This window comes from Artibeus jamaicensis, unplaced genomic scaffold (assembly GCF_021234435.1).
Source record: "Artibeus jamaicensis isolate MK-2021 breed Jamaican fruit bat unplaced genomic scaffold, CSHL_Jam_final contig_387, whole genome shotgun sequence".
Taxonomy (NCBI): Eukaryota; Metazoa; Chordata; class Mammalia; order Chiroptera; family Phyllostomidae; genus Artibeus; species Artibeus jamaicensis.
The window spans coordinates 9,864,834-9,887,720 of NW_026521812.1; the positions used below are offsets into that span (position 1 = coordinate 9,864,834).

General features: G+C 42.1%; 1 protein-coding gene across 8 annotated transcripts in view; it reads right to left on the reverse strand.

The window, feature by feature from the left end:
* NCOA7 (nuclear receptor coactivator 7) overlaps nucleotides 1-22,887 on the reverse strand; it is a 141,939-nt gene that overhangs the window by 22,566 nt on the left and 96,486 nt on the right. For 5 of the 8 annotated variants that reach the window (XM_037139612.2, XM_037139610.2, XM_037139609.2 and 2 more), the window contains exons 9-10: nucleotides 19,194-20,239; nucleotides 18,368-18,536 (exon numbers count right to left, since the gene is read on the reverse strand). In XM_037139612.2, the coding sequence (XP_036995507.2) occupies nucleotides 18,368-18,536; nucleotides 19,194-20,239 (1,215 nt within the window). Of the gene's footprint in view, nucleotides 1-6,941; nucleotides 7,049-18,367; nucleotides 18,537-19,193; nucleotides 20,240-22,887 lie in introns of those variants that run through there. The other 3 variants (XM_037139613.2, XM_037139615.2, XM_037139616.2) reach the window with 2 other exon arrangements.

The window sequence follows — 22,887 nt, forward strand, 5'->3', positions numbered from 1 at the left end:
AGGATTTCCTACAAAAGGGAAGATTCTTTTGCATAATACATTCTCTTTTGAAGTTCAAGATTATTAGAGTATCTCTGATGGATTAAGGTGGTCCTAATAGAGGTAAACCTCTGAGGGAAGGGTAACACCTCTTCCTCCACCTGCTTCTTGAAAAGAAGCGAGAGGGCTCTGACTGGTCTAGATTGATGATTCGAGTTCCATGGGAAGGCCATGACTATTTCAGGCGCTGGTTGCCTGGGCAGGTGTTAAAGCCCCCCGGCCACAGAAGGCATACTAAGGACGAAAATGGCTACATCGGCCGATTTAGGCACGAAGCATTCATATCTGCATACGGCACTCTCTTTAGAAAAAATATCTCAACCTGGGTAGGAACCTGGGCTGACCAGGCAAGTGAGCTTCTCCCAAGCCTCCGGTTCTCTTGAAACTGCTGGGAACACAGTGAGTGGCGAGTCATGGCCCTGGGTCGGCACTGGGGTGAGTGGCCTATCCTGCAGCAGTCGGAGGTGAGACCACAGCAGCCAGGGCCAGCCCCGTACACTGAGTGAGCTCTGGCCTTGTTAGACTTACCACAGGAGAAACTCTCTAGACAAAGAGGAAAAAGGTATTCTCAAATTACCACAGAAAGAGGCTCAGAGTCATAAACATTTTTAATATTAAACACAGAAGGAATCTTCGAGTTTTAGCAATGCCGATGAAATGGATGTGCTAAGAGAAGAGATGGGATTCCCTGCCCTGGGCACCTCACACTGCACTACAACTCTAAGGGTCAAGTGTCACCATGCCCAGTTGGAAGAGTAAAACACTGAGGTTCAGCAGATAAACTAATATGCCCAACCCCCACCCCTGGAAATGTTCCAGCCAATCTGAGCTAACTGCCTCTTCTTTTATGAATGCTGAATTTCAAGGGGCACCAGTACATTTCTGATCCTGTCCATAGTCAGAGTTCTCACAACACGGGCAACTACTTCTTTGGCTTTGGGTTTTATTAATAAAGTTTAATATTAGTGAAATGCCCAGGGTGGCCCTTAGGGTACAAGCTGCCTACTCCCTGTTCCTCTTCTGACACCTTCCTTCCATAGGCTCCCAGCACGGCCAGCTCTGTGCTCTGTGCTCGGGGAATTCTGGGGGGCGGCCGCCTCACCTCACCGTGTTTGTGGGGACGGTTCTCCACCGGCTGAGGCAGGCCGGCCAGTAACCCTGAGTGGCCTCCCTCCTCTCTCACGGGGTGGATTCTGTCTTACAGGTAACAGGTGCCCACTTTGGGGGGCCTCAGGTGAGAAGAGATGGGAAACCTTCCAAGGGTGTTCTGCAAAAGGGCACCTCAATGGGCACTGTTCACGCCTCTTCTCAGACACGGTCATAGCCTGGTTCTCTCAGTAACAGCCTTCCTCATGGCGGTTCTGCATGCTCTCTCCTACAGAAGGGCCCCCACGACCAGCTTCTGATGGGAAAGCAGGAGGAATGAGGAATGAGGAAGTCGTGTTCCACGAGAAAGCTCCAGCTCATTTGGAACCAAACCGATGGCTTAATTCCGACCAAATGGAAGGAAGACTCGGTGCTCCTCTCCCCAGCCCTACTTTTGCTTGATTCTCCATTGTTTGTTTATGTTACTTTTACTAATTAATTGAGGAGGACAGGAAGAGGAGATGACTTCATCTTTTTTTCCATCCAGATTAGAGTAGAAGTTTATTGAAGTTTATTTAACCAAATTCTTGGAATGGTTCTTTTTTGGCTAACTGGGTTTTCCTGGTGGTTAGTTCCCAGAACTCAACCCTCCCTTCTGGAAACAGGCCTTAAGTTCTGAAAATTCCCCTCCTGGCCCTCTGCCTCCACCTCAGCCACGCCTTCCTCAAGACTTTATCAGTGAGACGCCCACCCCAACCCCCATCTTTCCCTTCACCCCTACCATGAGCCCCACCTGGGTTCACACACTTCCAGGTCAATCTTTGTGACTCACCCTCCTCGCTGACCCCGAGTGGCACACCACTGTGAGCCTTCTGCAACACCTGCACTTCCAAACACCTGCCCGCAGACACAGAAACAATTGTTCTACCTCCCCCTTTGTGACGAAGGTTAATGCTAGGCTTGCTGGCTCATGCTTAAGGAAGCCACGGTAATGCCAAGGTAGCTAACCTTGGCTAGGGACAGCCCTCCCTCCCGGGACTCCCTACTCACCTCCTGGCCTCTTCCTCAACTCCTGCACACACAGCTACTCCGGACCTCAGCTTTCTCAGGCTCTCACCCCCAGTCTTGTACCTGCCTCCCTCTCTGCCCAGAGGATTGTCCATAATACCATACCATTAATACACTCCCCTCCACTGGCCCTCTCGGCAGTCTGTGTCTGCAGGAAAAGGGACTCTTCTCCAGTTTTAGCCCCCGCCTCTGTACTTTCCACAGGCCCCCCTCCTTGGTGAATTTCCTCCATTGCTTCCGCTTCTCCCCCCCACTCCCGTCCTCCCCATCCCTTTGTCTCCCTCATCTCAGTCCACAAACCTGCTTGCACTGCCCCATCCTTAAAACAGAAAAGCCTCTGCATCTCGCTTTTCCCTGGAGCTGCCTTCCCACGTCTCGTCTTCCCTTCAGAGGACATCGTTAACACTGTTAACATCTGGGTTAGCAGACTTTCCAACTTCTTCTCATTCTTGAATTCTTCCATTCTGATTTTATTAATCTTTCAGTACATGCCTTTGGTTACACCTGCCTCAGATACTGTCTAAAAGGAGGCAAAGATTTAAAATCTTGTCCTGTCCCTCGCTACTTTAGTGAAGGTCATTTTCTCCAAGTGACCTAGTGTTGAACTGAACAGTATCTTAGGTATCACTGGCCTTGACCTCTGAAACCCTGCCAATGGCCTGTTTGGAAGCTCACTCAGGGACTCACCCTGTGGACTCGACAAGTCTTTGCGCAGTTCTCGGCTTGTGCGCTCAGGACACTATGCACAGCCTCTGGCCAAGCTATAATTACCAGTAATAACCACTACACTGGCCATGAACCATGGGTGTGGTAACACACGTGAGCAGGGAACTGGGTCAAGAACCAGGTCCGGCAAATGCTAATGTTTAAGGAGGAAGCAGAAGTGATCCTGGAAGGAAGCCAAGAAGAAATGGCAGAGAAGTAGAAGCAACTGTATAAAAAGCAAGTCTGATCACTTCACCCTGCAATGTAAAATCCTCCAAAGAACTCCCCATAGGATGTAAGAGACATTCAAACTCCTCAGGGCTGCCTAAAAGCTTTGCTTTGTGCCGGTCCCCAAGATGTTCTCTCTGTCCCAGCCGTAGGCTACGTTATCTCTGCTTCAACATCCATCCTGGCCCCTGTGCTCCTGCTGCCTGCCGCCTCTCTTCTTTATAGCATTTTCTTAAAGAATGATGACAAAGGTAAGCCCAGGGGAGAATCAGCTCAGGCCAGGGACAGGAAAGGCTTCCCAAGGGTCACGGTTAAGCTGGGTGTTGAAGGAGAGGAAGAGCCAGTTACAGGGAGACGGGGAGATGGCATTCCGCCGGGACAACACGTGCAATCAGACATGGCAGTTTAAGAGCAGGGGGATGCTGGGAAGAGGTCAAGCTGGACATGGCAGGGAGAAAGAAGGGCCACGGAACAGTCACTGATGACTTCGGACAGGGAATTCTGTAACAGGAACAGGGTTGCCAGACACAGGAGACCAGCCCTGCCCAGAGTTCTCGGGTTGAGGAGGGTACACACAACCTCCTCGCACAGTTTGACAACGCTCGACAGAAGCCAGTGGGCCTCTGAGCTGATGTGTTGGACAGGACGCGTCAGGTGGGGGGAATTCCTGACAGGAGAATGAAAGGGTGAGATTTATTCTGCGCTTAGCAGAGTGGCAGGTGAGGACAAAAGGCCAGAGAGGCTGGGTCACTGGGTTGCAGAAAGTCCTGGGCACAGGATAAAATGCTTGGACCTTACTCTGAGGCCACTGTGTCCCAAAATATGGCAGGGGCTGCTCTAGGGATCCCTAGACAGAGGGACATAGTTTGACAGTTACACACTTATTTAAAGGGCATCAGTAGGAAGTACAACTAGCCTCTTATACTTCTGACTTCACAGATATGACTGCTCAGGAAAAGGCTAAGAAAAAAGAGGATTTGAGTCCTTGAAAGACAACCGTGAAGTGAACAGAAGTGCGGCCAGTGTGCAGATGGGGGGTATCCGTGAAGGACGTGTGGGAAGACTGAAGCTCGAGTCGCACTGGGGAGGCCTGGCCAGCTCTGCATTTAGAAAGACTGCTGTGCGGCCAGGCAGGGAAGGTCAGGAGAAGAGAAAACCGACGAGAACAAAGGCTTTGTTCAGAAGGCTACAACAGTGCTGCAGCCAAGAGATGACCAAGGCCACAGCACAGACGTGGCAGTGGACGTGGGGAGAAGCCTGGACCCACTCCTCCAGCTGCAAAACAGTTCGGACCCATCCAGCAACAGTTACTCCCAAACCTGGCCCTTGGGCTTTGTTTGGATTTTCTGCCCTGTTACAAATTTGGGCTTAATCAGATTTCTTCATAAACCCAAAGGTCTTTAACATCAGTTCGGGATCTTTGCAGGGTTCACCCCAAAGGAAGCGCCTATTAAGTTACAAATCTCTATTTAGCAGGCAAAGGTGCCATCTCTGAAAAAGAAATTCAAAGATGGTTCCTGGAAGGCAGCAGCCTTACCTACGGCAAAAAAAGCCCTGCAGATTGTGGGGAAACTGTAGTAGACCAACAACTAACTTTCGAGTGGCACATGGGCGAGCTCACTTCCCCCCACAGGAACCCCTGGAGGTCGTTCTAATTTAATGGAGGAAGAAACAGGTGCTTTCCCAGATTACCTTGCCCAAGGCCACATGAAAGTTGGGGGGGTGGGGGACTGGCCACAACCGCAGGTCAGTCTGCGGTCTCAACCAGTACGCTTCACCATTTCCTCCACAGTCGGTCCCACTGTCTTGGCTTTACTTTTTAATAAAAGCCTGTCACTGACAAAGCTGTAGCATTGAGGAATACAACTAAATAAGACCTGGTGAAAAATCTGAGTTGATGCTTGGAAGAAAACATTATTCTACTATTCATACTTTAGGTGTATGGGTGTTAGGTATAATTACAGTCTATCTTATCACACAAGACTACTAGTTACAGCAGGATGTAATTTACTGTTGCCTTTTTTTCCTTTTTTTTTTTTTAAACATAGTTGTAAGGTAAAGTAAAAAAAAAAAGTACACATTTCTAACTTAACGGCCTGAACTCCCAGATTGGTGCTACTGGTTACCAGCTGGAAGCTTTGGGAAACACCTGGTCGGAGGTGTACGGAGGCTCTTGGCAGCTGTTCCCTACAGCAGGTCAGTAACACTGCCACCGAGCAGCCCTCCCGCCATTCCTCCGTCTGGCTCCTGCAGGGATTTAGGTTTGCAATTATTAATCTCTTTGAGCTTCTAAAATGAAAAAAAAACCTATACAGGTTTTTGGAGCATCAAATGTATAAGGAAGTTCATTCTACTTTTACACAGGTCTTTTAGAAAGTCCCTTCTGTGTGATTATCCGAGACTTGCTACCATGCAAACCAACACACTTGGCCAAAATGACCCAGAAAGCAGTTCCTGTCTTATCAAAATCAAGTGATTGGTAAGAAAAAAAATTGGGGCTATCTATACAGAATAAGGTATAACCTCCAAAGTATCCATGCAATTTAAAAATTATAAGCAGAAACCATTAAACAATTAAACAGATGTTACATTAAAAAACACACTTCAGAATACATTATGGCACAGAGAATGGGAAATAATAAAACAAGGACAGGAGACAGAATATGACCCAGAGAGTACTAAGATCTATATGCACACAGCCAAACCCACTGCTCACTTGTACGACTGACTCTAAATTGAACACATACCACTGCACTCCAGTCTAAACCTCCCCAGGCTACATCCTGAATACAGCCACAGAAGCCCAACAGGACAGAGCACTCTTCACTACAGAGGTTATTATCAGCAAACTACCACGTTTTAAAACCCATCTCCATGGTCCTGGGGTCCTTATATGAAAAAGGCCATTTTCCTTGCCCTCCAGATTCAATATTCTGCAACCCCAAGCAGGGGGGTCCGACCTTTTGGTGTCTCGGGGCCACACTGGAAGAAGAGTTCTCTTGGGTCACATATTAAATACACAAACACTAATGAAAACTGATGAGCAAAAAAGGTTTTAAGTAAATTTATGATTTTGTCGTTGGGCTGCTTCATAGCCATCCTGGGCCGCATGTGGCCCATGGGCCATGGGTTGGACACCCCTGCAAGTGAAAGCAGTGGTTAGTGGTGCCCAAGTATAATGTCCATTCTTACAGGGTCTTAGCATGCCTTATAAAAAGAAAGCGTTATTGTACAAATTTTTAGAAACGGTGTTTGTTCATATTAAACTAAGTTAAAATAATTTATTTAAAGTTGGAAAAATGTAAAAATGAGAAAAATTTTATTTACAAAGTATGTAACTAAATATGCTTCTTTGTCTACTTCACCAAAAATAATGGAAAAGTTCTCTTTGAGACTCATTGATCAAAAGCACCAGTTACAGTTAAAAAAAGATCACTCAAAAATAAGTACAAACTAAACGTTTTTATGAATACCAATGATGGAGGCCTATGGCTGGCAGCCCATACCTTGGACTAAGCGGCAGATGCATTCTTTGTGGACTGAACACTACTTTAAAAAAATTAAACAGTGGCTACTACTGAAAAACTGGGGGTACCTGACACACAATTCTTATTTCAGCTTCTTCTGAAAATGATGGGCATCCCTAGCAACACCAGGGTCACGGTCCCACATAGCGACATCTGGTTGAAGGCAGTACAGAGGCTCTCAGCAGCTGTTCCCTAGAGCTGGTAATTAACACTGCCTCGGAGCTGCCCTCCCTCCATCCCTTCTGCAAGTATTTAGGCTTTCAATAACCACAGCTTCTGCATACTTACTCCCAAACGCTGTGTGCAGCACCCATTGCAGGGATGAATTTTTCTGTGACGGGAGAGAGAGATGGACGAGCTACTCCCTGAAGTGCTGGCACTCACTCCTCCACCAGAAAGCACAGCCAGTGAAGGGCTCACTTATCACTTATAAAGGGGGCTCCTTTTTCAAGAGCGCAGGTCCGGCTACAGAGTCACTGATTAACTCAAGGCATTTGCCAAAGCTGGTTAGTGAAGTTACTCAAGAGTGGCCGCCTAATAAAGTCCCTTGGGAAGGTAATGAGGGATTTCTAGAACTTTAAGTTGATAAAAAAAAAAAAAGGTAAAATGACCAGGAAAAGAACAGAAGGAAACAATATTGTTTTAAAACACTTTAAAGTATTAAGAAAGAAAAGTGTAAATATTTATGTAAGCGACTAATAATCCTGTAACTGATATTTGCTCAGCAGTTTCCAAAAACTTACAGTGTGTGTTAAACACAAAGAGAGAAAACGAATTCCTTTAGGGATTGCTTTGGAGGTTTTTTGTTTTGCTTTTGTTTTTTCTTTATTAGTGACGTGCCTTAAAACATCATTACAAAATTGCAGTACGACATAACAGTGTGAGACACCTAAAACTAGTTTTCCAGAATATATTCTGGAAATAAATTTGTATTCTGAGGTACACTAGCTTTGGCTACGTAGGGTCTAAGTTGTTCCAGAAAGTACAGCATTTTAAAGACTATCTGACACTCTGGTCTTAAAAATGACAGTCGTTTTAGATTTCAATTTAGTCCTAATCCCATTAAAAGCCAAATGACCTTGAATCAGAAAACTTAGCATTAACTATGGTTAAAGATCTCATGCTAGGAAACTAGGCCAGTTTAAGGTTCCTTTAATTCATGTTTTTTTTTTTTCTCTAAGGACAATGTTCTTAATAGCATTTTGCTTGGTCTTCATGATGGTCCTTAGAACTCAGTCATCTTCCTATTGTAAAGTTAGTTTACAGTAGGAAGTAGTCAATTTCCTCTTTAGGATTTTACTTCTTGTTACAGAAGTAATACATGCTCACTAAATGTGCACAGGTAGAATGATGGCAAATAGAGATACTCTTAACTAAGAGTAGTTTACAAAATAATGTATAAATGTGGTTGTGTAATTATATTAATCCACGCATAAAGGCCAAGAAGCTACAAAAATAAAGTGTAGTTAGCTTTATGTAACCAAATTATAAGCTTTTAATTTCCTTTTTGCTTTTCTGTATTTTTCTAGTTATACAAGTTGTATGCATTATTTTAATTATACGGCTAAGTTATTTAAACATTTTTCTCTATTTAAACTATATGCTAATTTATTCATGCATCCATACGACCAGCCTTTAAGAGTATATTATGTAGTAGACCTTGGGCTGTTTCTAGGACACAACTGTCCTAAGACTTGATCGCTGCCCCCAGAAGGTTATGGTCCAGTAGGAAAAAGCCACAATAAGTCCACATTTGTAAGAGGGTGGAGTGAGCGCTGTGCCAGAGGCAGGAGTACAGTGGAGGGACATCTAAACCAGGAAGGGGAAGTTTCTTAGAGGAGACATTTGAACCAGTGCCCTTAAGGGAGGTGGGTAAAAGGGGAAGGAAGTCAGGCATCTCAAGCAACCTGCAAGAAGTCTGATCCACATTTCATAATGTAGCCACATAGCTAGTTATCCACAGAGGGCTCAGACTGGAGCAAGAGACCCGAAAGATGTTAAATGGTTAAAGAAAAACCATATGTGGCGACTGACTGATGGGTGTGCGGAGACGACTGAGAGGCAAGCTTATGCCCACATTCTGGCTTTGCAGACTGAATGGCTGGTGGTACCAGTTACCAGGATGGAGAAAGCAGGAGTTCTAGGGAGTGTGGAAAGGACAAAGATGAAAACACAAAACCCAATGTAGGGCACGATCTGTCTTGTGCTTGTCTGAGCCATGGGTGATCCAAAAATTGAAGATGACTAGGTATATACATGTTTGGAGCACAGTAGAAAGTTCTAAGCTTTAAATGATGGGCATGTAAGAAATAATTAATTAGGTGCGGGCAATGTGTATACATAGTAAGAAAGAGAAGGTCATTTTTAAAAAAAATTTATTTATTTATCTTTAGAGGGGAAGGGAAGGAGGGAAGGAGAGAAATATCGGTGTATGGTTGCCTCTCATGCATCCCCTGCTGGGGACTGGCCTGCAACCCAGGCATGTGCCCTGACTGAGAATTGAACCACAATACTCTGGTTCACAGGCCCATGCTCAATCCACTGAGCTACACCAGCCAGGGTGAGAAGGTCATTTAAATGGAAACATTTAATGAGGAAACAGGAAGGAAAGACTGGGCAGGGATGACAGAAGGAATTGGGGGTATGAAATGGGGGGTGGCTAATAATGTCGAGTGCTAGAACATTAAAGTAAAACAAGAACAAAATAGTGCCTCTTTGTGTACCACCTTCTGGAGAGTGACGACGAGATTCTAGCATTCTAACCCAAATCCAAAGCAGCAGGATGTTTAGGGAAGAACCTGAGTATTCTGAATACTATATGACTGAATTACAAAGCTAATTTTGGCATCCACTGATCTAAGCCATGAATTCTTTGTTAATTTGATACATTTTCAGATTTATGAAACATTACATTTCTCCATAGGCTTTAGTCCGCAACATTTCAGAATTTGGAAACTGAGATGGGTTGCTACTTAGCAGAAAAAAAAGGGCCACACTTCCCAGCCGCCTGCCAGCGCCTCTGTGGGTGTAGGTTGCTCACCGGACCCGTGTGGCTGGGAGGGGATTGTGACCGCCAACCAAGGGAGAGATCACTGGAGGGTGTACTGTTTCGGGAAACAAGAATTTAAGCAGGTAGAAAAGAGAGAAGAACCACTCGAGTTTAGAGGTACAGTATTTAAAAAATGTGCCAAGCTACAAAGGTCCTAAACGTGTAGGGTAATACCCATAAAGTAACCAATCTCAACAAAACTGCAGATTCAGGCAGATCAACTAAAAACTAGAAAAGAAGGCCAGTGTGCAAAGGGCTTTAAAAACTAACAACGGGTTTAAACTTTAATCCTAAAGGCTGAAGATTTTTTTTGCAACGAGGTGACAAGATCAAACTACCGTTTTACAGGATTTTTGTGGCCATAAGGTGTAAAACATTTTAAGTGGAGGAACTAGAGAATAGGAAACTGCGCTGAAGTACACGGTGCTGTGTTGATAATAAGAGTCATGTAACATAAGATAGATAACTGGATCTTGTGATACTAGCTTCAGAGAACAAAATTTTGTGCATTTGTTAGTTTTTGGCCAGATAACCACTGCAGCCCATAAAAGGTCATTCTAATAATGAGCCAATGCTAGAACCAGCCTGCGACTAAGCTAAAACATCTATTATCAGAGAAAGGGCATTTTAGTCAAGCTCTTTCCACACCATGTTCTGATTAGACCACTGGCCATTCAGTTAATGAGCACCCCTGGAGTATCATCCACAAAATGCCAGTCACCTCTTCTGCCCATAATCGCTGAAACACATTTAGTGAGATGGAAGGTACTTCAGAAAAATCCAAAGAGATGAATAAATCTGGGGATGCTGCAAATTTTCATTCCCTCATTAACCAAGAAATGGCTTTGAGGATAGGAAGGATTCCTTTCCATGTCAGTGATCTGTCAGTGATTCTCAACCTTTTTCTTTCTTTCTTTTTTGATTTAAAATTTATCGTGTATTTTTCCATTACCATTTAGTCCCCTTACACCCCCCTCCCCAGCAATCACCACACCGTTGTCACTTTCCTCATCTCATGGCACACATAAACTTACTACTAAAATTCTGCAGCACATCAAAAATATATTATTTTCCAATCCAAAAAAAAGGATAGAATTTTGATTGCTTTACAAAAAAAGTAATTATCTACCCTTTTCACTCAAAAGTGGCTTTTTAAGAAATTGAGTGCCTGTACTTGTATACAGGATTTCTAATAGCAAGAATTAACCAATCAGGTGCAGCCTTTTGTGGCATGACCAATAAGATACCACTCTATTATCCGACCTATAAATTTATGGCTTAAGACAGGGCATTCACATCAGATGCTGTTGTTGTGCTGGCGGTGGTCATTTTTTAAATTAGACAATCTAAGGGAAAAGAAGTCAGGGCTCCTGATGAAACAGTCAGGTATTGCCTGTTTTAAAAATTCTTGTGGTACAGCAGTGCACCTTTTGCAGCACACCAGTAAAAAGTTGCTGGACTAAATAATTAATATGTCAACTGCCTGCTGTGGCATCTGGTTATGAGAATGGGATTTGAAATCTAAGAGATTTGAGTGGAAACCCTAGGTTTGCCATTTTGCCAGTTTGAGCAAAGCCGTCTCCACAGTTGTGAAGGGGAAATAAGGGCACGTGACTCACCTCACAGAACTATCGTGAGTCCTAACCGAGACAGCGGGTGCAGAGAACCAGCCCGAGCGCCATGCCTTCCACGGAGTCCGGAGGGCATGGGTGTAGTGCCCTGCCTGCCCTCTTAGCCCTCTCTGACTCAGAACTGGAGAAACAGGTAACTGAGCAGGCGAGTTAATCTCTTCGATGCTCCCCTCTGAGTTTTAAGAGGGGTAATCCTGCTGTGGATGGTGAAGATACCACAGAAGCATCTGTGCAAAGGCATGTGCTCAACCAGAATAATCTGATGCATTTTCTCTAAAGTTGCAATTCAAGCGCCAGGATTATATCAGGGTCCAAAGAAGCTTAGACTCATAGTTTAAAACTGAGATTTCAAATAGAATGCCCATCACGGAAAGCTCAGTACTCACGATTTTCAGGTTTTACTCTAAAGATTCCAAAACTAATAGTGAATACTTTGGAAGGACAAAAGGAAAACACAGAGTTAAAAGGTAGCTCCTGACTAGGATCTGCCACAAACCAGTCACTCCTAACAGTACAATGTAGCTTTGATGTCAAAAAAAGTTACATACGTGGTCTTCGTATGCACTGTTGCTATTGTCGGCAATGTGAAAAGGGAAAATAAATCGTAATTCACATTTACTACAGTAAAAAACTGAAAACCAACAGGGTTTGGACTAGAACAGTCTTTAAATACATACAAAGTGATAAAGACTATACATATATATATATGTATATATATATCCATATATATGGATAACCAAATAATCTCAAAATTAAAATGTAATTAGAGATAAAAATTTAAAAAATCAATTATATTCTACTATACCAATAACAGAAAAAATAGTAAAGAAAGGAAAATAAAACCAAGAAATTCCTATAAAGGTATATCAAGGGAACTATGAGCACAAAACTCTGTTTTACATAGAGCTAAGAACTAACTACGGAACATATTTATTTAACTATGAACACATATTTCTTGCCTAAGGGATATTTCCACTGGATATCTTAGGGGGAACTGCTGACCCACAGAAAGGGCACACTTCCTAAAACTCAGGGCCTTGAACACTGGGTTCCGTTCTCCGGGCAGGGCAACCGGGGCAAACTCTGGAGAGTATCATACTGCAGGAACCACTGCTACTGCTCACAGACTGGATCTGAGAAGCACACATGCTCTACGCCATGCACAGCACCTTTTAAAAGGTCAGATACTTGTGTGTTCTTGGTACATTACTCATTTTAACTTGGAAGCATAAAAAAATCCTAACTATTTTAAAGTGCTTGGGAACTTCCATTATTCTCGACATGTAAGAAAACATCATGCTTTCTAAGGAAATATTATGCTCTCTAAAACAGAATAAATTTAACATGTACGATGACTTTATGATAAATGTGGGTGGGCACAAAATATAACTACCCGTTATAAATCAAAGGGCTTACTCCTCTTAATTAAAAGCTGATTAGAGAAATATGGTATTTTAGAAATAAAATTAAAAATATTTGTATATCAAGATATAAATAAATTTATTACTAAAGAAATCACGTAGCATAACAACCCTCAGGCCATTACTGACTATAACAAACAAATATTATAGAAGAAGCTCTCACTCAACTTGAAAATAAAACACTTGTAAAGCTACATTAGCTTCCTTTTTCATCTCCCAAAATGATAAAGAATCATACTACTTAGATTTCCCAGCATGAGGCAAAAAGGGCATTATTATGTAGGTGGTGTAATGCCTTAAGCTTTCATGCGCAACATGCATTTAAAAGCCTTAAAAATATTCTCTGACTCAGTAAAACCACCTGAAGGATTTTGCAAAGGTGTTTAATGTACCATTGCTTATAATGGCAAACAATTAGGAACACCCTAGCATCCAAAGTGGGAACATGATTGAATCAACAGGGAAATATAATGGGGATGCTAACTATCTTGTTCATGTACGTAAAATATTACATAGTTATTTGATATGGAAACTGTGTACAACTTACAAATAGGGGAAAAGCAGATTGCAAAAAGCAGATTCTGCCTACTCCCCTTGCTTATCTGTGTGTTCAAGTGTTGCTGAAATTATCCTCGCATAATTATTTAAGTTAAAAATGTTTTTAAGTACCCTCTCTGTCTCCCCTTTTCCTTCTTTTACTAGCTTACTTATTACACAACTCACACTAACCAATTAATTCAGCCTAGATTAAACATTTATGCATGACTTGGCAGATTCTACATAATTCCTGCAATTTAATGCCAGTACTTATTTACTTTAAAAGCTGCATAATATGAAATCAATTATTGTAAAACATTTCAGAGATTAATAGGACATAGTAATTGGAAAAAGGAAAAGTTTTCATTTGAAAAGGAATTATTGGTGCCGAAAAGGTAATAATTTCTTAAAGTTAAGACAAATATATAATTATTTTAGTATAGAACAGTATCCAAATCTTTGGAATACAATACATATTAAGTCTCTAGAGAGGCCTAGGAACTCTTCATAAGCTCCTCAGGGTAGGGTCCTAGTCTTACTTGTCTACAACTAGCCCAGTGCCGGCCGAGGCACATGCACTCAGTCACTGTTTGTTCGAATATGATCTACTTAGTTAACACTCACCATGACCCATTTTTCAAATTAAGAAATCATGTTTCAAACAGGTAAAAGGGCCCACAGTTCCTAAGGATTCTCCTTCATATTGTCTCTCCTACTTCGGATACCTTCCAGCACTTGTGCAAAGTGAAGGCGCAAAAATAAATGCTCGTCAACCACCTGGTTGCAGCACTACAACCACCTGGTGCTCCCACATGGTCTGTAGCTGTCCACTGGATGCAAAGGCTCTGGAGTTTCCCAGAAAATGTAGGTCAGGGTCAGCCACCACCTGTGTTCTGCCTGGGGCTGCCCAGCGTGAGCTACCAAGCAATCTGCAGATAGCTGTTACTTGTGCTGGGCTTGGAGGCTCCCAAGTGAAGTCAAACCGTGATCCAAATCTGGCTGATGCTACTGCCAGTCGTAGGGCCAGTAGGCAGAGGTATGGTGCTGGCGTCTCACTGAGGCCAGCTGTTGTTTGCTTGAGAGGATTTAGGAAGATGTGAAGCCTGAGCTGAGACCCGCCATTCATATGGAAAAGCCACTGTTAACAGCTTGGGCAAGCCTGTGAGTTGGGTGGGGTGAAGCCTCATGGATTCATCAGGGCAGAACCAACCATGTAAGCCAGGTTAACGGAATCTCAGATATGGCTTCCACCTTCTGGCTCTGTGGCTCAGAAAAGGAGCAGTGGCCTCTAACCGCTTTTGTGTCTTAGAGAAAGCGGTCCCCCAGCTCTCACCTTGATGCCAGACACTTTGTTCCTCCGTGCATGCCACTGCTGCTCTTCAAGCGGCCACCCCAGTGCTGGAACTCAGAGGAGATAAGTCTGAGTAAGTCCATGTGCAGCCCTTTTAAAAGGTACTGCTTGGGATTCTAGTGGTTACTTGCATCAACTCCAACCCCACTGGTATCACAGCCAGAAGTTATCTCTCTGGGGACTTATCTCTCTGGCACTGGAACCTTGGGCTGGGGGCCTGGTGTTGGGCTGGGACTCCTCACTCCTAAGATATCCCTCCACCTGAATTTTAATAGCTGAATTTTTATCCAGGGATATCCCTGAATTTTTATCTACCACCTGTGGGTGTGCAACCCGCCTGTTCCATGTATCCATGTCTTCTGCCTGGATAGACGTGTTTTCTTTAGTTCTGTAGTTGTCAGACATTCATTCAACTCGAGTTCTGATAGTTCTGGGTGATGGCTGTTCTATAGTTTAGCTGCAATTTTGATGCAATTGTACAAGGAAGTGAGCCATGTTTCCTTATGCCTCCATCTTGCCCGGAAGTCCAAATACAATAAAGTTTTAAGTAGGCAAATTCTAATACAATTGGGCTATTCTGGCTCATCGTCACTTTCAGGATGGTGTGCAGGTCCTGGTCTAACAGTGCAATACTTGACAGTGGTTCTCAGTTTGAAGTGATCTGTCCCTCAGAGGAGGACACTTGTAAATGTCGAGAGACACTTTTGGCTGTCACAGCTGGGGAGGAGCTACTGGCATTGTGGGTAAAGGCTGTGCGTGCTGCTAAACATCTTACCACTCACAGGACAAAAAATTATGCAGCTCACAGTGTCTATAGTGCCCAGATTGAGAAGTCCTGTACAGATAATTAAAAGAAGGTAGAATTATACCCACTATCCTCATGTGTAAATTAGCATCAAGAGAGACAATCTGAAAAACCTGTGCTGTCCCAGGTTTATGTCAAGTTCTGGACACTTTGTAAACTTCCCAAACACACCACTGTTATCTTGGACTGATTGAAGAGCAAATCAGGATTCCACAAGTGGTAATGGAAACAGGGTGCGTTTAAAGTTGACATGCACTTAATCCTCAGCAAAAGTGGTCTTGTCCCAAGTAGCAGTGGATCAGTGTGCAAGAACTAGCAGCACTTGGGATCCACGGTTGTCTTAGATCTTTTGACAACTTCAGCTGAGTTAAATAAAAATAGTATGTATTCAGGCAGTTTTAACTACTCTTTATCTCTCATCTTTAGGATCTAAAATTCGATAACACGTGTTGCACTGAAAGCAAAGGAGACAGACTATATGCAGCTTCCCATCCACGCTTTCCCTGCCCCCCACCCTCCCCGTCTTCTCACTGGGCAGACTGTTCATTTAATGATGGGAGGTAAACAAGCTAGAGAGCACACTATAAATGCAGAAGGGGCATTTGGGGTAGAATTAACTTCTTAGGAATAATAACAAAAAGTAAAGAGCACAAGCATTTTTAAGAAGTATAGAGAGGAATAGTGAAACCATTTGTCAAGTCACGTCAACACCAAAATATTATTCTCCTGTGACAAGGAGCTTTGGCGCATGAGCAGATGACAATAAGCTGCCACGTCTGGAAGGTCTATGACAGGACACTGTAACCCAGAAAGGGAGCCACTGCTAGGGTGGAGCTCAGCTGCTGAAACTTTAATGCGTGTAAAGACCCACTTAAGTAGAAAGGCAAGTGGAAACACATGGTTTCTTCTAGCGAGGGAATCCAGAGATCACCGTCAGAGTAAGAAAATCATTGCATGCTGCCCCTTGGTCCCTTAAGGACTTTGCTGAGCCTTAAGTCCTAAAGAATTGCATACATTAAAAATAAAAATAAAATGTTCTTATTTTCACTGTGCACCTGGAGTTGTGAGTGGGAATTAACTATAAGATTTCTCCATCTTTCTCAATCTTTAACTACAGTGTGGTTTTCTTTAGGGTAGGTTGAATGGAAATACATAAAGGAGCAATGAAAACAAAAATTTCCAAACATATACACAAAAAATCCATCATTAATACAGTGAGATATGATGCCTCCCAAACAATTTTGGTTATTTAATAGTTCAAGAAAGAAAACTAAGTATTGCCAGGTTATTTGAGAGCCAAAGACAGATAAGTCAAGGACACTAACCACAAAATACAATACAATGGAATTCAACAAGTGACCTACTTTAAAAAGCTCACGAAAAATCACTTGTGTGAAAGGTCAAAGAGAAGTACTATTTCAGCATTACAGACTTCTTCTGGGTTAAATAATGACAGTAAATTAACTACATGTGTGAGGTTGCTACAATTATTCTAGAAGATTCCCCTTCCTTACTTTAAATAGTACATTTTCCAAGGGAAAAAGTGCTATGTATGATGGGTAGTTTTTCCGATAGACCCCTGATGTTCGCATGGCTGAAAGTTTCAGTGCTCGGTTTCCCTGACTTTCAAAGTCAGGAATTGGCTTCAATCTCTAAGGTATTGTCTGGCTGTGACACTTGATTTTCAAACTCTGATTTTAATAGGACTAAACAAATTTGCATTGCTTCTGTGGAAACACTTTAAAATAATAACAAAAGACACATTTTCATTTTATCTCAACAGTATCCCTAGATTAAAGTTCCAATGAGATACAGTGGGGGTCGCGGTCATGGGTAGACGTGCATTTGACATAAACACAAAACAAATCATGTTTAATGCTCATGTTAACGTAGGTGAGGGTCTAGTAAAAAGATATTAGTGAATTCGTTAACTAAAATCCAATGAACTTTTTCTAAAATTTTAAGTCTCATTTATTTTTCAAATTAAACTATAATTCACTAAAATGAAATAATTCCTGGTGAGAATTCTCATTCTGGATACTAATCAGCCTGAAAGTGTACCCTTGCTTGGAATTTAATTTTGCTTTATTATTAGCAATTCATGCTTAAGGAAGTTCACTAAGTATGTGTTCTTGGCAGGTGTGTGCCAGAATTTCTGCCTGGATGCTGATGTTTAATGAATTGTCAGGAAAAAGAAGTATGCATCAGTTTAACAATTTTAAAAAACTAACTGCAAGGCCTTTTTAAAGGCATTTTTATTCTACCACATATACTAAAGGAAATATTTTTTCTAAAAATAATGTTTCCTATTTTTATTATAAAAGTGAATTCAGTGATGGACTGCTGAAGAATTTCTATGCACTGTGTGCTGTTCTGGACTGTGATATAACCAACAAAGTTTCTTCTTTGGTAATTTAAAATGCAAATCTCTGGAGGTACACACTCCCTGGAGCCCACCCACGTGATCTCACGTACATTGCTCAAGCTGCTGAGTTGCTGATACTCCCTCCACGAGGCCAAAGCAATCTTCAGTTCCCCAGAATAATAAGCACTTTAAAAACCACAGTCATGCCTCTCTACAGCATTACAGGGGTTTGGATCTGCTCCACGGAATTCCTTGCTTCTCAATGGAAGAGCACTTCCAATTACCGGCACCTGAGACTATCTAAATCGTTCAACTGCGTAGAAAATTGTGAAAGTGGTTCCGCACACAGTACCAACGGCGACCTCCAACTTGCTAAATTGAAACCACCCTTCAGCAGGTAGCTACTCAAATAGTATTCTTCCAGAAATTCTAAAATGTACATGAGAAATCTTCTATTTAAGGATATAATGAAGTATTTTAAGATTAAGTAAAAATAATTAAGATGCAATTAGACTCTGACGGACCAACAGATTTTACACGTTAGCCCACACTCACCTTTCCCGGGGGACAGCAAACCAGTACTCAGGCTGCTTTCTTCGCTTGCCGTACTGCTGGACCATGGCTGCAGAGTGAGTGGCGAAGGACTTTCTCATTGGTTTTCCCACTTTAATGCACAGAAACATGGGTGGAGTCTTGCTTTTCTCTTCTTTTGAAGGAAGTATATCTGAATCACATATGCAAAATACCTTCAACAGTGACTATATTGGTAACAGTAAAACCTTTCAACTTACTAAGAATAGTGTTTAATTCCCTCTTAGTGATGAGAAGTCAAAATATATAGCAGAAACATCATACACCATCATCCCATTGGGACTAATTAAACTTTTCAGACCTTCTAGAACACAAAAGGAGCAAGCTTGGGACATTTCAGATTGGTGTCTATCACATGAGAGGCTATGTATTATGAATTAGCATAAACACCTGAAAATACCAACAGTGGGAATTGTGACAGGCCACCAGAATACTCTTAATGAGTGATGTGGAGGACCCAATCACACCGTAATATAACAGTGTAGAACTGAAATACCTTCAAAAGATATTTGAAACTCCTTTAGATTTAGAAATTCAAGGTAAAAAAGGAGAGTTACTTAAAAGATTAAAATAAGCAAACTACTTCTGAAACAAATCTACATCATCCAAAGTTTCAAATTAGATACCATATATTGCTAGTATTTTCCAATTACTAAGGTATCAGTAAAGACATGCTCTATTGAGAAAATATTGTTCTCAAATGATCATACTAGTTGTGCTTCTGCATAGGCACATTTAAGAAAGGCAACCACATAACAGAAGATAAAGACATTGAAGCAAAGTGGCTTACCTTCAATGGGCACCTGAATTCTCTTCAACAGCCACAACTGGATTTCAGATTTATTATCCACTTGTGCGCCTTGACAGCTACCATCCAGAGTAGATTCCAAAGAGTTGCCTAGGGGCTCTTTACTCATATTTTCTTCTGTAGAAGAGCCTAGTTGGAGTGGATGGGGTGTTTTCTCTTTCACCCAGTTTTTATCAGGGTCTTTATGGCCCTCAGCTGGGGGCTCAACAGCCTGGGGAAGAGAACTACTAAGGGTGATATCTATTCCTGCTGGCTCAATACTTTTGCCATCACTTAATTCTGTCTCCGGCAAGTTATCCGGTAACTGTGACCTTTCTTTGTTCTTATTAAGATAGTATTCAATAAGTTTAACCTTATCTAGATCTTCATGTATGTTCAGTGTGTTTTCCATCTGGCTTTCTGGAGAACCAGACTGCTTGTCCACCTCGGGCATTTTATCTTGCTTCTCACAGGATTCTAAATCTAGAGCCCCCTTCAGTTCAGCATCACTCTCTGTTCTTGAAAAGTCCAGGGCTGACTGCACCTGCATTTCCATGGCAGAACTGATTATTTGTGACTTAGCCTTCCTTTGCTCCTCTGGCTCAAGAGAAAGGCACTCCTTTGAGGTGTCTCTTTTGTCCGTTTCGCTATCATTGTGAGAAGGTAGTTCTTCCAAGTCAATGAAGTCATCTTCTCTTCCTAAAAGGGAATTTTCTTTGGCTATAGATTTAAATGCAGTCTGAGTGTCAGGAGGTCCTTTGCTGACCTCAGTTACTGTGGCAGACCCATTGGCTGCCTCCACAGAGGACTCCCGGTCCTTTAAATTTCCTGACCCCAGGCTGCCCGAGGGCTTCGCGTGTGCGTGTTCTGTTGATCTCTCCAAAGGCCGTGTTGATTTGGAATCTGAAATGATGGCTGCCTCTTCACTCGGCTGCCTTTTATCCTTGCTGAGAGATTTGAACTTGCTAAATGGGTTGATATCCTTTTCTGAAGCCAGGTCTTCCCATTCTCCAGGCCTGTACAGAGGACAAAGATCCTGAGGTAGGTCACTGTTGAGGGAAAAATGGTGGGTGCACATGGAATGTTAAAAACAAAACCAAAAACAGAATGGAGGAAAAGCAAAAAACAAAACAAAACCCAGCCAAAAACCAAAACACAAATACACCACAACTTAAATTAATGGGTAAATGATTTCAGAATAAGAAAATAAAGTTTAAAAAAATTAACTTCAAAATGAAACATAAATCAACTAGGAGTGGCAAAACAAAGAACCGTGAAAGTGGCACATCCTGCTAGAAGACATGGACGGTGTTTGAAGCCATTTATGAACACAGAGCTGTCACCACCAGCGTTTAATGGTGAAATGATGCTTCTGATTTTCATGAAGGAAAAGACAAAGCAGAGGAAACGCTCCAGTACTATGACTAAAATTCCTCAGATATGCAAAGCCTCTCTTTCTTATAATATGGTACACAAACCAACTCCATTAACTCTGAATGACTTGTAGATTGAGTAACTACACATTTAAGTGACTGGCCCTGAACCCTAGTTTCAGGTTTCATGATACAGGATCTAAAGCTTCCAATGACAGATATCCTTCTATTCCCGAGACAGCAAGAAGAAGAGTCCATTATTATTGTGGGTCTATACTCCCTGTTCCATTTTATAACTTAAAAATTTATAGAGAAGTAAATCAAAGAAGTTCTTATAATACTTAAATTTCGTAACTGTTTCATTTCATAACAGCATCGTTTCACGTTATGGCAGTGGCCAACTGGTTTTATCAGCTGAAACTTCCTAACCTGGGCTGCAGTCACTTTTTTCTTTACTACCTGCATTCGAGTTATACAAAAATACTGATTAAACATGTTTCCGAAATTCAAGATAGTCAAAAAAATGTATGTTTTAAACCATAATTGGAAATATCCTGAGTAATCCATGTTTTCACTTTCCTTAGCATTTACACTGGGTTAAAAACAGAGATAGAAAAACCCTTTTTAGAAATAACATTTTCAGATTTCAGAAATACCTTTTTTTCTAAAAAGGCTTGATCATATCCTAGAGTCAAATGAATTAGTGTAATGTGGCATAATTTCCATGTTAGAACTCAAAATTTAATTTGGCATATTAAAAGCTATAAGAAGGCCTGCAACAAAGTTAAGCCAAAAGTTAAGCCTGAAACCTAGCCTTTCACATATTTGGTTAATAAGGAATAGTTTCTTCCGTGAACATCCAAACCCCTTTCTCATCGCTTCCTTATCTACTTAGCTCGACCCCCAGAAAGAATACATTTGCCACTCTAATCAGCCTCCTGTATTACCTTCTTGTCTACTCCTCCCTCCTTGTTTTTCTTTCCAGTCCAAGCTGAGATTAATTTAGTCATCTGCTCTTTCCGCACTGCCGCTGCCAAGCACTGCTGGAGCGAAGTGCATAGTTGTGCCAACCGAATCTGCTGCTAATGAATGTTTTCTGGACGCAGCCAGTGCAGCTAATGATGATCAATAATCCTTTCAGTTGTTCCCTTCCTACTTTCTGTGGCAGCTGTAGTTACAAAATGTCCTACCCAAAAATACAAAGCTTGAAGTTGAAGATGAAGAGATTTTATACATGCACACACAACTTGCACATGGCAGCTAGACAATTTATAGTTCTTGTTTTACCATGTAATTTTTAGTAATAATAAAATGTTAAGCTATTTTAAACAAGTGATGGAATTCTGAAGTCAGTAATACTAAGTGCAGTTCACCATGATCGCACTCATACAATCTGTTCTGTTCATTGGTGCATATGTTGTTCATTAGACTGAAAAGTCTTTATATACCTGCATCCAAGCCAGGAATCAGTGCATGAGTCTGAAATAATTTCATCTCATTAGCAGCCAGTTCTTAACTCTTCCATCTCTCCCAGGGATGCCATTAGCCCTATATCCCAGATCATTAAACACAATCTCACAGTGAGAAAAATCTTTCTGTGATGTATCTTCCCTTTTTATTATTAAAAAGGATACTCAACATCCTAAGATGAAGATGTGCAACAGTGTTATTCCATTAGAAGTCATCACGAGGCAAGAAATGCCCTTATTTGCCTGACCACACACTGCCACCCTCAACTATACCTTTACCTACTATCTTCTTTCCTCTTTTTACAGAGAACACAATGTTTCTTTCTTTCCAAAACTAATTCCTCACTGCGGCTTCTCTGCCTACATCTAAGACTCCAAGGCAGTAGGACACTCCTTCACATGGTGCTTGTGGAATGCTGTGGACACTTCCACACGTATAGTGCCTTCGAATGACTACTTCCGTCCACCTGTCTGTTGTACCCAGCACACTGCAGGCTCCTCGAGGGGAGGGCCCAGGACCCCTGCCTCTTCATGCACTAAGATGCATGAGGAGCCTCAATCCGCAAGGATTACAAGACTTGCATGCCCAGTGAACAGAGTTTCAGATGTGAATTAAAGGTTCACACAATAACAGCCTACCCTGATTAGATATCAGGCTGTTTTCTAAGAGTTTTGGTATATCAATGCACTTAGTTCTTACAATAGCACTATATAAGCTGAAATGGAATGAATAGTACTATTCATTCCATTTTACAGTGAGAAAACTCGGGTTTGAGATGAACTCATGCAGGTCATGAAGCTGTAAGTGGCAGAGCTGGGGAAACCCATGAAGTGTGGCTCTGGACCTGATCATTA